This window comes from Synchiropus splendidus, chromosome 15 (assembly GCF_027744825.2).
Source record: "Synchiropus splendidus isolate RoL2022-P1 chromosome 15, RoL_Sspl_1.0, whole genome shotgun sequence".
Classification (NCBI taxonomy): domain Eukaryota; kingdom Metazoa; phylum Chordata; class Actinopteri; order Syngnathiformes; family Callionymidae; genus Synchiropus; species Synchiropus splendidus.
The window spans coordinates 13,613,025-13,628,112 of record NC_071348.1 but is presented as its reverse complement, the minus strand read 5'-3'; the positions used below and the strand labels follow the sequence as shown (position 1 = coordinate 13,628,112).

The 15,088-nt window shown below is 43.8% G+C and overlaps 1 protein-coding gene across 1 annotated transcript; it reads right to left on the bottom strand.

The window, feature by feature from the left end:
* Window positions 1-4,493: 4,493 nt before the first annotated feature.
* efna1b (ephrin-A1b) lies at window positions 4,494-13,687 on the bottom strand. Its single transcript, XM_053844045.1, has 4 exons — window positions 13,518-13,687; window positions 5,985-6,280; window positions 5,720-5,908; window positions 4,494-5,615 (listed from the first exon to the last, which is right to left on the bottom strand). The coding sequence occupies exons 1-4, from the start codon at window positions 13,613-13,615 to the stop codon at window positions 5,494-5,496; spliced, it is 705 nt and encodes a 234-aa protein (XP_053700020.1). The 5' UTR covers window positions 13,616-13,687; the 3' UTR covers window positions 4,494-5,493.
* Window positions 13,688-15,088: the final 1,401 nt, after the last annotated feature.

The window sequence follows — 15,088 nt, the reverse complement described above, 5'->3', positions numbered from 1 at the left end:
TGGGTGTGTGATGTATATGCAAATACTGAGAATACTAACCAAATGTTCTAGCCAAATTAAAAAATGTTATTCAAATGGCAGCGCTGCTGTCTCAATATGTATCTATGATGTTGTATTTATTTTGGCATGGAGCAGCTGGTAATTCTAAAATATAAAAAAGCCAACTCATACAGGTTCCCTGAAGGGACAAAATAAGGTGTTCGGCTTCTGTTTGGAAGATTAATGTAACACAGCCATAGCTGATGTTTTTCCAAAGCTTGGATGGAGCAGGAATATTTCTTCAAAACCTTGTAAGCCTTTGGGAGATGAACTAGAGTCCTTTCCTTGTGGAGGCCCTAAAGGCCAGCTATAGTTACCTGTGTCTCCTCATCAGGCCTCAAGATGAAGCAAGATAAGCACAATTGGAACGGTGTTGTTTGAGAGCTATTCCCTCGAAGGTATCGCTGACAACACTGACCTTTCGCACAGTTCCCCTCTTTGACTCCAACAATGTTGATTTTCAGCAAAGTTCAGACACATTAAATGTTCCGCTGGGTTCCTCTCGGATGAGCTGTTGTCTCGCAGCAGATAGAATGAGTTTTCTCCACCAACCTTCTTTCACTTTCCTTTCCGAGTACTTAGATTTGACCTTTCACTGTCTCTGGTGTCTGATGTTCTCGCTTCCCATTACATTTCTCTAGACTCAATCTTTTACAAGTTTGCATCCAATTGACATTTCCTGTTTGTTGGCGTTTGGTGGCATTTCTGTAATGACGCAGCGAGTTGAGCGGTTCTACCCCCCTCATACGTATTTGATCTTTTCATTATCGAATTTGGTTCTGCTGCTCTCAAATGGTTTTGACAGTTGTTTTTATGCTTGTATTACACTGCCGCTGCCTTTCTCTCGAAGAAACATACAATGCATGATAAATATTAGCAGCATCAGTAACAAATCTGATTCCCAGTATAGGAATTAAAAAATATATAATGATAATACTATAAGTTTAGATCAAGATCAGCAGGTTATGTTTATGCAGTTGTTGTCTGCATAATAACTTGAAAAGATTTCAATAACACCATTGGAAAATGTATCACGAGGATCAGACAATGTGATGCAAGATGCGACAAGACATACTTTTCTGAATCGATCTCATTTTCTTTTTAAGTTTAAATGTGCTTTTACCAAGGGTATGTGCATGCTGTACATACAGTATTTAAAGTCCTTTATAAGGTAAGGCACCGATTATTACATCTCTGCTAGCGTTTAGTGTAGTTTCTGTTGCTTCAGGAACACATTTTCCTGTTATGTTTCCCAACAGCAAATTAGATCATTCAGTTCCTCAAGCTCAATAATTCCAAATGTATTTGTTATGATTTTATGACTTTATCAGTCATTATTATAAGCAGAATAAAATAACCAAAATAAAATGTAAAATCACACAAAAGATTTATGTATGCAAACACTAATTCTATTTTTATAAAAGGATCTTTTCATTGTACAAATATTTATTTTTCTACACGTCTCTTCTGCTGCAGTTTAGATGTCGCCAAACATGTATCGTAACGTAGTGCTAGATTGTTGTGTGTTAACTTTGGCCACAATGTCATACAGCTTCTTCACCACTTGTTAGACCTGGTGTTTGTTTTCATTGACATCCACGATGAACACAAGGGTGTTGTTGTCCTCAGTCTTCTTCATGGTGGACACTGTTGTCAAGGGGAACTTGATTCATGGCATAGTAAGTCAACATGTTCCTGTGAAGAGCACTCTTGCATGGATACTTGGCCTATCTGCGGAGACCCGGGGCCGATGGAAGGTTGGAGAAGTCCTGTGCTCAAAACACAAAAGAGCAGTTGACTTGGCCTCAACCTTGGCAGAGACAGCTTCCTTTGCCTTCGGTGCCACATTGAGAAAAAATGAAAGATGAAAAATGAAACAGGAGTGACAACAATTCATTCTTAAATCCTGAAGTTATACCCATACAATGTGCGAAATGAATGCATCTCCATCTGTACTGAAGTCATTGGTAGCTCAGCCACTTCCCACTGTTTGAATTCCCTTTTTGTTTTAAGTTTGTGCGCTGTAGTGTGGACACCAATGAGAGGTTTAACTGGTGTTGTAGTCAAGATCACATCAAGCCAGAGACCAAGACAACATAGAGACTGGAGAGTATCGAGACCAAGGCGAGACCAAGATATTTGGAGATAAGAACAAGACAGTATGTATATGAGGAAACCAAATGAACCAAGGGAACAAACACCTTATTGGTGTTTGGGAATCCTCCTGTTTGGTTGCAACAAAGTTGAGCCGCCTGATACTGTAAAAAAAAAAAGACCACCACAAAACTGAACCCAATCAGAATCCTTCTTTTACCAATTATGACAGTTGGCTTTAGAAATCTCAAGATGCTCAGTCCGAGAATGAGACAAGTCTGAGGCGAGACTGAGACCGTGAAAAAGTGGTCTTGAGACCTGTCTAGGTTGAAGATGTGAAATTTTGCCTCTATTCGAGATTAAATTAAACATATATTCAAATGATAGTGTGACATCTGTGGTTGCGGCGTATGAGCCGAGTTCATCTGGTACTTATACTGGGTGACCACCTGGATCCTGTGGCCTCTTCCGTCTTTCTCACAGCCACTTTCATCCTTGCTGTCTACTGGGTTGTGTGACCTGCTGTTCCAGTCAGGTCATGACACTCTTTGTGACATGGACTATACAGTATGGGCTTCAAGGTCCATGCTGCCTTGCTTGTCTTGTATAGAATTCAGTTTTCTAAATATAAGAAGTAGTACTAAGTACTACTGAGTACATTTTAATTATCGCTTAAAAACACAAACAAATACTCAGATTGAATCGTATTATTTTATCTTTTAATATGATGTATTATGATTAAATCCAGAGTGTACTGGACCTTAGCTATATTCCTGAAAACCAAATAACAAATGACCATGTTAAAGGTTCTCTCGTGTTTACTGTTGTATCTGATGTTTACACTGTGCATACATTTCCTTGTTTCTCCAAATGAGATCACCTCAAACCAGCTGTAAAGATCACCGGAGCACAGTGGAAGGCCGCCCTGTGTTGACCTACAATATGTTAACACGGGTGTTAGATTGCACAAGATTCCAGAGTGTGAGATCATCCGCAGTGAATTTAAGGTATGACGTGATTATGGAAAAACAAACATCAGATTTTTGACGTTCTGGATTTCAATGTATGCCGGGTGGTTTAACAACGGGTGGAGACTTTTGACAGTTTTTAGCCAGCTCTGAGGTTTGAAGGGTTGTTTGCCGAGCTCCTTTCCAACATACCTCTGTGTGGGTCGCAATTCAGGTTTTCCACCATGAGGATGTACAGAATAGCAAAAGGAGAGGCCAGCAGAGGAGAAAATGCGAGAACGTGAAGTGAGAAGCTGAGAGTGACACGTTCACACCCGCTTGCTAGTCCCCTCTGGCCGTCATGACACCGCTATCAAGCCCCTTCATGATCCCCCTTTAGTGTGTGCTGTTTGGTTTTCAGTCTGTGAAATTTAAGCCAGAACAAACTGTGGCACAAGGGATGAAAGACAGAGAGGGCGAAGACGAAAGGGTGAGAGAAGCAAGAGTGGTGACTGTGGCCCGGGAGATGTCACCCAGCAGTTGATGAATAACTGCCTAAACATCTATTAAAATTCTCCGACATGAGGAATTCATTCCATTCCAAATCTGTTTCAACAAAAGCTTTTTGTTTAAAGAGGTCTGGAGAAAAATATTTCATTTGCTTTTCTTTCCCCAGAAATGTTTTACAGAGCACCATCCATGATAAAGCAGACTAAATGGCATTGTACTTCATGCAGCCTGATGTTGAAACTAATGTATACCAATTTAATTTCAATACTCATCAGTGTGATATCATTGAAATGCGATAAATTCATTATAAAACCCCTAAGTACCACCTTTAAAACCTATACAACTCCGCCATCCACCAATAAACCTGTCTGGATGGGGGTGACAAAGCCTTGCCTTTTGGTTGAGCTCATTCTTCCCCGGCACAGACCGACGTCTGGCACCAACCCCTGCTGCTTGTTCTAGCCTTGGAATTCCATATTCCATTAATATTTAGAATTGTTTGATGTTTTGACTGTATCGTCTTACAGCGTCCTTCTACATGTGCATTTCTTTTCCAAATAATGTTTAAAATTTGCCTTTCCAACCCACAAAACACTACTTCAACCCCATTTTTCATTCTGTACGTTGTGTAAATAATCATGTTTCATTTTTAAATTGCTTTTATGTACAATCGTTTTATAAAATACTGTATATATTTTATAGAATTTTTTTGTTTCTAAACATTTTTCGAGTCACTACTTTACCGCAACTTTGCACAACAACAAGCCACCTGGATATTTTGTAGTTGGTTTCGATTGTTGCAGAAATAAATTCCTGAAAAACTGTACTTGTGTTTTTGGACACGAACAAGGTAACAACTCAAAAGTGTTTTATAAAACAGACAAAAGTTTATTACTTCACATTTGAATTCTCAAGAATCTTTAAAACAAGAGTTTCTCATAACTTCTCTCTATTTACAAATATACATATTTACATTTATACAATGACACAAGCATGAGTAGAAAGGTCAAACTGTTAGGTATGACGTTTGACAATGTTGGACCACATCTGAAAACATCAACCAGTGTACCGTTACATGGTCCAGTCAGTAGATTCAAACAACACAAGTGAGGTTAACATCCATTCCATCATTATATGTTTTCATCAGCGTGTTAGTGGCTTTATCAGCGTCACTCATGATTCTGATTGATTTACACTCTTATAAGCAAATGTATCAAATACTGAATAATGACTTTGTGCTCAATTTGATGTTCAGATCACAGCAGTGTTTGTATTGAAAGTGTAGTCCCGTTCGGCATCACATTAATTTCATGGGCTCTAATTCACTTTGGCAGTAGCTGTCAACAATTTCACACAGAAAAACACAAAGCTTCTCTGGAAACCTCTGAGAGGAAACGTTCACATTAAAACTTAGACTTGTAATTGTTTTTTCATATTTGTCACTGTCAGCCATAGCTTGAGCTGATTTAGCTCAGTGTGCTTTAAGAGTTGATATCAGCTGTAATATAAGTCAAAAATAAATTAGTGGTAAAGTGGAAAGTATGATGACAAATGGACTTGTATGAGCAATAAAAATGTTTTTACAAAACGTCTTGGGAGGGAAAAAAAGAGCTTTAATGTGAACGTAACCTACTTGAAAAATGTACTTTCATAGATGCGCCGGTGCTATTTCAGATCCACCTTCCTTCAGTTTGCTTTCCGGCATAATGACAGAGAGTCATTTGTGCGTTTCAATGGTCAACATGAGAATTCTCATCATTAAGTTACAAAAAAAGTCTTTGAGGTCCTTTTTTTCTTCTTAGGAGCGATCCACGCCCCTCATTCACTCCAAAACACACTCGAGCACTTTATAAAAAAGTCTGTGAATGTCCACCCGAGGCCAGCCTTGGGTCCCACCGATGCTTTAGTGAAGCACGTGCGCTAACAACACCAGGGCAAGTGTGAGGAAGAGCGAGAGGGAGACCAGCTGCGATCCTGAGCTGCCGATGCTCCTCTGAACCTTCGGCTCCATCACAGTCGGGTCATCTGAGGAAAGAGAGGGGAGCTGCATTAGGTTTCATCGTTCAGATGACGGTAAACAGAGCTGAAGTTTTGCTGTGACCATCTGTCCCGGTGGGAAAGATTCTCACCTGCAGGGAGCCTGTTGGAGGGATTGTGGACCCCTCCCGCCGCGGGGAACTTCCCTTTGCCGAGCTCGAAGGTTTTTCCTGTCTCCTCAGCTTTGGATTTGTCCACCAGAGTCTTCCCAGATCCTTTATGGCCGGCCACGTCCACTTTCAGACGGAGACAATCCTGGCCGTGATGATGCATCGGCTTTGCTGTAGAACGACAGAGTACTCTGAGTATATGTGACCCCACCGTGCAATAACAACCTGGCTATCACAGAATACTTACAGATGTAGTAGTAGCTCTCTCCTTGTCTGAACTCTTTTCCCAAAGTGAATGGAGTGAAGCGCTGGAACTTTTCGGAGAATTTTTCTGGCGCATGTTGAGCAAAGGGCCTGGAGCACTCCCACCTCAGCTGGTCGAAGGAGTGAGGCTTGCAGACGTCATAGTCCTCCTTCTCCACCATGTACAGCACATAGCGCTCAGCAGCATGCTGTGACACCTCGCCGTGGGCGTAGTGGGGGCAGATGATGTCCAGATAGTCGTTGATACGAACTTCCACCGTGTAGTCATCCCACAGGAAGCTGCAGAGAGAGAAAGTGGTTACTGAAATGAACAAAACATGCATGACCACTTGAGGCTCGCTTTGATATAAGCAGTTTACATTGTGTATTTCAATGTTACACGTGCGCATATGACAGTTTTCTTGACGTCAGCTGAAATATTGTGTTATTCTCACTGGCAGAGCCGATTACTCATCTCTGGTGCTTGTATCAGCCAGCGAGGAGGAAGCTCTCCAGGTGACACGTGCTGTTGTTGACGTTGCTCTGCTGGCCTGTTCGAACTAGTCACTGAGTCTGAATTAAAAGGAGCTTCATCAGGCTGGACCTGTTCACTTTGCTCCCCCCCGCCGCCTGCCCACGTTGCCTTCAGCAGAGATCCACTTCTCACCTGCTCACACGCAGACGTGATTCTAAATGACAGCTCAGCCCCCGCAGTGTTTTTCACCTCCTCTGCTCGTCCACTAGACCCATCTGACTAGTTCTGTTTGAAACGGCCTCCAGAATCTTTTTTTCTCTAGGGGGAGCTCCCGCTAGACTGCACCTGGACCTCGCTCCATTATTGTTGTCTGCCTTAATTTGAGGTCTCTATCAGTCTCCAAATTTCACCGAGATTTCATCAAAGAGACAGACAGGAGTGGGAGGGTGAGACAGTCAGACTGTCGCTCCACTTCGGTCTTTTTATCCTCACCCTTCATTTAGTTTTATGGCTCTTGTCAAGCCTCACCGTCTCCACTACATGTTGCTTGGAAAAACATAAACATCCAATTGTTGACCGTATCTTGGCCGCTAGATTACGCTGGTATATGGCGTCCATTTTTTCATCCTTTGCAGACACCCAGACTCCCTCCTAGCTAAAAGCATGGACGCGTCTTGTTTGGATTAAACATCCTGACGTCTCAAGCTTTATGAGTTCGACGCTGCTCTCTAGCTCCTCTTGGATGCAGGTGAGTGCGGCTCGTACATGTTTCAGAAGCTGCAGGTAATTGCAGGTTACTCTGATTACACACTCGAGAGGCAACAGGCTCTAATCTGCAAATTTGATCTGGGCTTAAATTGAATGACAACTTGTGAGTGCTTGTGCCGTTTGGCAAGGAGCACGAGTGACGACACAGCAGCCCCAGTGCTGTCTTCCCCATTGTTTATGTGTGTAGCAGCTTCAAAGTGCAGGACGTGGTGACCGTGACCCCCCCTCCACCACCACCACCTCTTGTTGTTGTGGCTCCTGTTAGGACCCCCTGGTCAAGTCACAGACACGCTGGCTCCAAACATGAGCCTCTAACCCCTAATTCCTGCCTGTTGTGCAGCATGTGTGTGTGTGTGTGAGGGTGTGTTGGCTGGGGCTACCTGTCAAAACATGCTTTGTTAGTGGAGCACAGCTCTGCTCTTGTTATCCAGGCTAATAAGCAGATCACCACCCTCCACTAGCAAGCAGTGCTCTCACTCTCTAGAAAAGAGTCTTTGTGCGTGCGCTGCGTGTGTACACTTCTGCCTTTGTTTGTGTGTTTACAAGGGCGAGAGTGTCACAAAAGGGAAAGAAAACATCTGTAGCAGCGTAATTGGCCAGATAACTCTCTGCTATCTTGGAACCTTTAAAGAGAAAAAGGTGGCTCCGGCCGAGTTCTATGTGGCGCTCCTCTTTGTGTTCTTTATTTATTTGCATGACAACCGCGCTCCACAAAAGGATAAAAAAAAAAGATTCTGTTGCAAATCTCATTGACAGCCCATATTCATGCGTTAAAGAAATCCCGCCCTCCCTGCCTCTCGCTCCCCTCCTCCTCCTCCGCTGTCCATTGCTCGGGCTAATTAAAAGCTGTTAGGGGTCTGGGGCCAATGTGTTCTCAAGAAAGGGAGGGGACTGCGTATGAATAGGGTGTAATTATACCCTCTCCCTCCCAAAAGCCCCAAAGACAAAATGCCTGAAGGTTACATGGCCTCCTCCAGCTCCTACCTTAACCCTCTGCAGGGCTTTCAAGTGCTGCAATATCATTTCTCATATCTTTAGCTGTGCCTCTCCCATCAAAGCCGGCAAACTTCTGCACCCCCCCACTCATCATTACGTCCTGCCTCGCCTCTGACTGACAGTTCTCAGGAGAGTGAGAGTCACAATAAGGTGGTATCGGTGTTGTACGCGAGAGCCAGGTGTGTGCTCGCCTCGTTGTGATTTCTTCCTGTGTGTGTGCGCTTGTTTTGAAGGGAGAGCGAGTCTCTGAAGACCCTCATTCAGGGCGTCTCGCGCCCCGGGCCCATGAGCACATCTGTTTGTCGAGGCCTACCGGAGCCTCCTGTGAATGCGTGCACAGCTTCCTTGAAAGTGATGGAGGTGTGTGTAAACAGCCAAGGTTGAAGGTGTTTCTCTCGTTCTGCTCGTACACATGAGCAGGTCATTTCTCACCACGGAGCTACTGCAGCATTTACGTCAGCGAGTAAAGGAATCATAGGAAGTAAAGCAGTGGTTCTTAAGTGGTGGATCAGGACTCACAAGTGGGTCTTGAAGCTGCTTCCTGTGGGTTTAAATTGAATTATTATATTGTGTTCTTGAATGTTTCTCTCGTCATTCAGGGTGAAGGTGGGTCCCAAAGCTTGACCTGATCCACAGGGTTAAATATTAGCCTGAGAAGCTACAAAGTACACTTCATACAGTGCTGTAAAGCAATATAACGGCGAAAGTATCCTGCAGAGCGAATAGAAGAAGTCAATCGACTCAACCTTAAGGTTTGTTCAGTGATAAATACAGTTAGTTACAACATACCACACTTCCTTGAGGTACTTCTGTGACTTTTAAAGGAAGAAATAAACCTCAAACTGGGAGATGAAGCGCTGACCTTCAGCACAAGCAATAGTTTTTCGGCTCGAAATCTAAGAGAGACATGATTTTAACTAAACTGGAACCTGTTTATTCAACAAAACACCAAAAATTTGAGACTTCAATCCGTTTCTAGCAATTAGTTTACAACTTATTAGTGATATATATATCCAGATATGAAACTCTGATCGAAATGCTCCCCATGAACTCCTTCCCCCCTCCCCGAATTTTAGCAATCCTAACGTCGTCCCCATTAGTCCCCGGGGCCCGGCTCTGGTCAAACCACTGACCCTGGTGCTTTCACTGCACAACTGACAAGCCAGGTCACAGGTTCAGAGTTCAGGGTTGCAAAGTCTCACACCAGCAACTGAGTCAGCAGCCAAGACAGTCTTTCGCACACACTTGTACGAAGTCGTCAGCACCGTCGAAAAACACTAAACAGATGCACCCCCCCCCCTCTCCATTATGACCACTGCTACCATTTGTGCTGCAGGTAACCAGTAGTAAGTGTGCAGACGCAGGAATGTCACAACAGGGGGCGGGGGGTGCGGATGGCTCAGCAAGCTCACTCATCACATTTCCAGTTGCACACAAGCTTGATGGCTCGACTTAAAACCCGATTAATTTGTGGCTGTATTAAAGGTTGGCGCCTCTGTTCGCAGCAGCTAAAGAGCTGTCAGCAGTTCTAATGGTGTTAGCTGCTCACCAGCCCGAAACTCTGCTCAAGTGTAATTGACCTCTATTTCTTCTCTGTCTGTTTCAAACCAAAAACCCGGAGGCAATTTATCCAGAGGGCACAATAGATTTCAACTACCCTCGCTGCAGCTACCTTTAATTATTTACTCACCTGACATAGCTCTCCCGAAAATGACTCAAAACATTACTTTCGCATCACTTCCACAGCAGAAACGCAGTTTTTAAAAGTTTAACATCCAGCAAAATGTATCCCCCTTCATTGGAAACTTTACCGTATCGATTGAATCCCCTCCCGTCATCCATCACTGTCCACCCTCTCCTCTCTCCGTCTGCTTCCCTTTTATTCTCCCAAAACGTTCCCATCCCCCACATCCCATCCCCTTTTTTTAAGTTGGACTTAATATACCAGATCTCTTCATTTCCCAAACAAAAATCCCTTTCCCGGTTCACCCTTCCCTCACCCTGCGGCGGGACCTCTACTCCTCCTCTCTGGCCTTTAAATGCTTTCACTTCTTTCTTGCGTTCCGTTTGTGATGAATAGACAGAGGCCAAATGGCATCATGGCAGGTTTAATACGTGGGGGTCATTGAAAGTTAATCTCTGTGTTCGATTGCGCTCTCTCTGCGTACGTTTTCTTTCCAAAATCCCATTAACACTTTAGGACAAGTCAGTGTGTTGCTAATTCTGTCAGTTGAGGGGGGCGCTTACGAGCGCACAGCCACGGCAGGTATTTGCACAATGCCATGAATGAGCCCTGCGCGGAGACGCAGGCATGCTTGCCCACACATAGTACGATAACTCTCGGTTTTTAGGGGAGGTGATCCGTCCACCTCCAGTGGAACGCCACAGGCAGAGACAGAGGAAGGTCTGTGAGAAAGAGAAGGAGGGGGGAGGAAGTCTGGGCTGCTGATAAGGAAGCAAATGGAAGATAGAAAGAGTTGCTATTGTATAGGTGTTTAACTAGCCAGTGTGAAACTAACTTCTGCTGTTTTTGTGTGGGTTTGTTTTCTCTTAAGTTGTACTCGTGTCAGGGTTGACTTGGTGGTAATTTAAACAGCAATTCGAGTCACTCTTGCTCGCAATAGCCCGGCATATCACTTTATAACACGTTGATGGTCACGTAGACACTCCAAAGGTCATAATTTGACAGGTCTTACATCATTGGATTACTATCTAATAATAAATATCCATCAATAGAGGGTTTTGTGTCTTTGGGTCAGATTGCCAGATTACACATAGTCTGTAATCTGTGTTAGTGTGTGTGTGTTCTTGTTCTCTGTGGATTAAAGGGCAACAAGCAGACCGGACATCAGGGTATGGAAGGGAGGGGGATGACACTGAGAGGAGAGGAGAGAGAGAGAGAACTGAATGTTTAAAATGTCTGATAGGAAAGTGGGCGGCGCTTGCTGTGTTGACCACCTTCACCCCTAAAGTCATAGCTGCCTGAGCTTGTCTAGACAGGCCCGCGACAGCCACTGCCAGGACTGAGCAAGCTCAATATTGTGTTACTCAAGCCAGGAGACTAGATATCAAACATCATGGACGTCTGTTTATTCCGGTGTCCGCTCCATCATGAAGTCAATCCAGTGTGTTTTTGTCAGCGCATGCCTGAGGGGGAGCTAGACAGGTAGTAAGGAGGACAGACACAGCTGACACAGTTGGTTTTAGTAACAGTGTAGTGGAATGTTGTCTGCGGCTAATATTAACCCCTCTTTTCTCCCTGTTGCCCCCAGTGTCTGGAAGTGTGAGTCACGCTTGTATCGGCCGACGGTAACAGCCACTCCCGGCACACGCGCAACTAAAATAAATAACTTCTGAATCTCTCACGTCTACGAGCTCATAAAGTCCACACCGGCGGAAAACTACGCGCTTGTTTCACCACCTGTCGCGCAAAGAACACAAACAGCGCCGGGTATCAGACACTCTGGAGGACATCTAAGCTTCAATCTGTGCACCTCCCAACACGACAGGAAGGACGTGTGCCATCTGCTCACTGTCCGCAGACGAATCACCGCTGCTTACAATCAGAGCAGGAATCAATTAGCATCAATTATCTACAGCCTGCTGGTGTCACGGCCCGCTGATGGATCAGGTCTTCTGCTGAGCAGGTTGATCATGGGGAGGGGTAGTGAGAGTGACATGATATTGACTGACCCCAGTTCACATTACTCACAATACAACCCCCTGTCATGAAATGCTTCTCAGCTCCTCTCACCTATTTCTATGTTACTATTATGAGTGTACACATTTTCTATTGATGGGACTTGAATCTGAGGGAGAGATAAGTGAAAGGGAGGAGGGGGGGGGAGGGAGCTATGCAGAGGAGTGAAGAGATAAGAGAGAAATGTGGAAGAAAAATATGACTCAGGCAGTGGGGTCAGATGGCCGTGTCTTCATAATCATTTTTTATCTGGATTCTTGTCAAGGTAAAGAAGATGTCTTTCGATTATTTTTTTCCTCAAGGACTCTCATGAGGACGGGCAAGCAAGGAGGTTCTTCGATCCAAGCGCCCGAAAGGAAGATAAACTGAACTCATCTGTGTGTTTGGGCAGTGAGGTGTGTGTCTGCACAAACCTGGGTCTGGCTCTAAAAGTGGATTAGTGTAACTCTATTATTTGTTGTCATGCGGTTGTGCAACATTCAATCTCATGGTGGATCTGGATCAGGAGCGAGGTGGACATGTGCTACACATGGAAAACACTATTCTTTTCTGGTCAGTGTGAACGGAGGGAAGCTGGTCGGCGGACGGGTCGAAATTACGCAAACCCTCTCAGAGACTGTCAGTAAATTGTTTGTCGTCAGAAGGTGAAGGAAGTCGACCTTGAGCTACTTTTCGTGCCAGAAAGCTTTGATATTGACTATTGGTGGGTGTTTGATGACAGGCTGATTCAAGTCAAGTTAGTAACCACAATCTAAAGAAGTGAGAGAAAGAGAAAGAGTTAAGACAAAGGCTGAATTAGAAAAGCAGAACCAGGATGATAGCTTCATCACAGTCATTAAACTCATGTGTTTTCATATGACAGCGTCATCTGACTGAGATTTGACTGAAAACAGCGCTTTTACCACTCACCTGGCCGTTTCACCTGGATCACACATGACTACCTCCCCCGTCTGGTGAGTCAGGTATGGCTCAGGTGGGTCAATCATTACTGACTCACGCAATTATTAATGGTGACAAAATCACAGCCGAACTTTTCCATTCGCCTCTTTATCCAATTAGAAGGTCTGCCGTGTCCCTCTTTTGTTTTCCACGAGTCTATTGTCTTAGTTAAAGGCCAATTACCGGGAGCTAAAGTCATCAGGAGGACTTGAAAGATCGACCCAGGATGAGACCAGGACCTCGTGAATCCTCAGCTTCTAACGCCATAGTATCGCATATAGTGGTCGCTGCTAAAAGCTCCATAAATCGCGCGGAGAGGTTGCGCGTCTGTCAAGATTCATTGATCCCACTAAGTGGTCGGTTCGGATTACATTTCTGACCTCAAGTCGAAAGAATCATCTTTATTTTCCCTCTCTGACTCACGCACTATCCATCACTTCACAAACAGTTGCAACAGCATAATTCAGATGCAGTGCAGAGCTGGTCAAGTTGGTTCGTCTATTTATTCCCGGCAGTCCGAAGTTAAATATAGTGGTGAGCCAAGTCACCGAGATGTCCTGCTGCTGCTTGTGTGGATTGAACAAAAAGCTACGCTGTGCACAGGCGCCTTTATAATGAATTCGCTGGACACAGTTAGGAAGGTGCAGAGCAACACTTACTTGGGGTTAGAGCTGTTCCAGTAGACGCTGTGTCTGTCCGCTGACGTGAAGCAGGCGCAGATGCTCAGCACCAAGCACAACACATACACCAAATCCATCTTAGTGTTCTCCGGGGTTATTGAAGAGCTTATGGATGAGAAAAACCACAATCTGAGTTGCTCACTATACAGTGACTCAAGACTTGACTGAAGTGCCGGAGCGCGGTTTGTCTGTTTTGTGGAGTTGTAGTCCCGCCCCCTGACGCGGTGGCAGCCAATAGCCATGCTGATCAATAAGCCACTCCTTGCGCGTCTATTGAAGCCGCGCCCCCAGCGTCACTCACTATAACAGAAAGGCACAAAAACAACGAGGAGGTATAACGAAACGAGAGAAACAGGGTTCCGGTTATTGACAAAAAAGAAAACGATGCTTAGATTACTGGTTATTAATCACTGTACAAATGAGATTAAATTTGGTTTTGTTTCACCACATTATAGTGATCGGATATAAAATAGAGCCCACTCTCTCTCTACCGTCGTCTCTCTCCCTCTCTTCAATGTAAAGTCACCACTGAAATAATGCGCTCTCTCTCTCTCTCTCTCTCTCTCTCTCTCTCTCTCTCTCTCTATATATATATATATATATATATATATATATATATATATATATATATATATATATTTATATATATATATATTAGCTGAAAAAAAAAATCTTATTAATGCACATCACTTGAAAAGAAAAAGGAAATTCCTCAATGACAGATAAAATCATTTGATATGTTGCTAGTCAAGTTTTATACAGTGGGCACAGGAAATCACAGATTCCAGCAACTCACATAGCAGATCTTATCAGTCATGGCGATTTTTAAATTTCACTCCGATCATTCATCGCTAGACTGCAGGGTGAACAGTTCACCAGGGATCCCCTTTCCGTGTATAGTGGCATCAATCAAAAATAGTATGCTGCACACCATCAATCGCCAGGGGTAAAAACAGAGATTTTGAAAAATATTTGTTCATCAAAGTCAATGACAATGCAATAGGCATTTGAAGAAAAATATAACGGACTCATTAAAAAGTGCATTTAAATTTGAGTAAAATTAATAATTTTGCAGAGCTGGTGGCAAATACTCAAGCTTTATTTTACAAGACTAAGTTTAGAACAAACCAGTTTTTGGTGTGTCTGAGTACATTTATGTCATTCTCCTGTACAGAGGGTGTTATGCAATTTTCATTGTGTTTTTCCATGGTGTTGTAACACTTTAAAGTGTCACTCACCCTGCTCGGTGTTGCAACTGGCTGCACTGTATTGTGTTTTTATGTTGTGTTGTGTTATGTTTTTGCATTATTTCCCCACGTCTCCTCATAGCACATCGACAAAAATTCAAGGTGGCTATTTTCTGTGATCTGCCAGAAAGTCTCGACACATTGTACACTGAAGGGATTCGAGCCCTAATTGTCACACTGCTCGTGTTTCAACCCTCCTCCTCAAGAAAGGTGTGTATATATTCTTTCAGGCTGCTGTTGTCTCAGTGCGCCAATGTACTGATTGCGTTTTGTCAGATAGTAAAGAGTTATTGCTGTCTTATC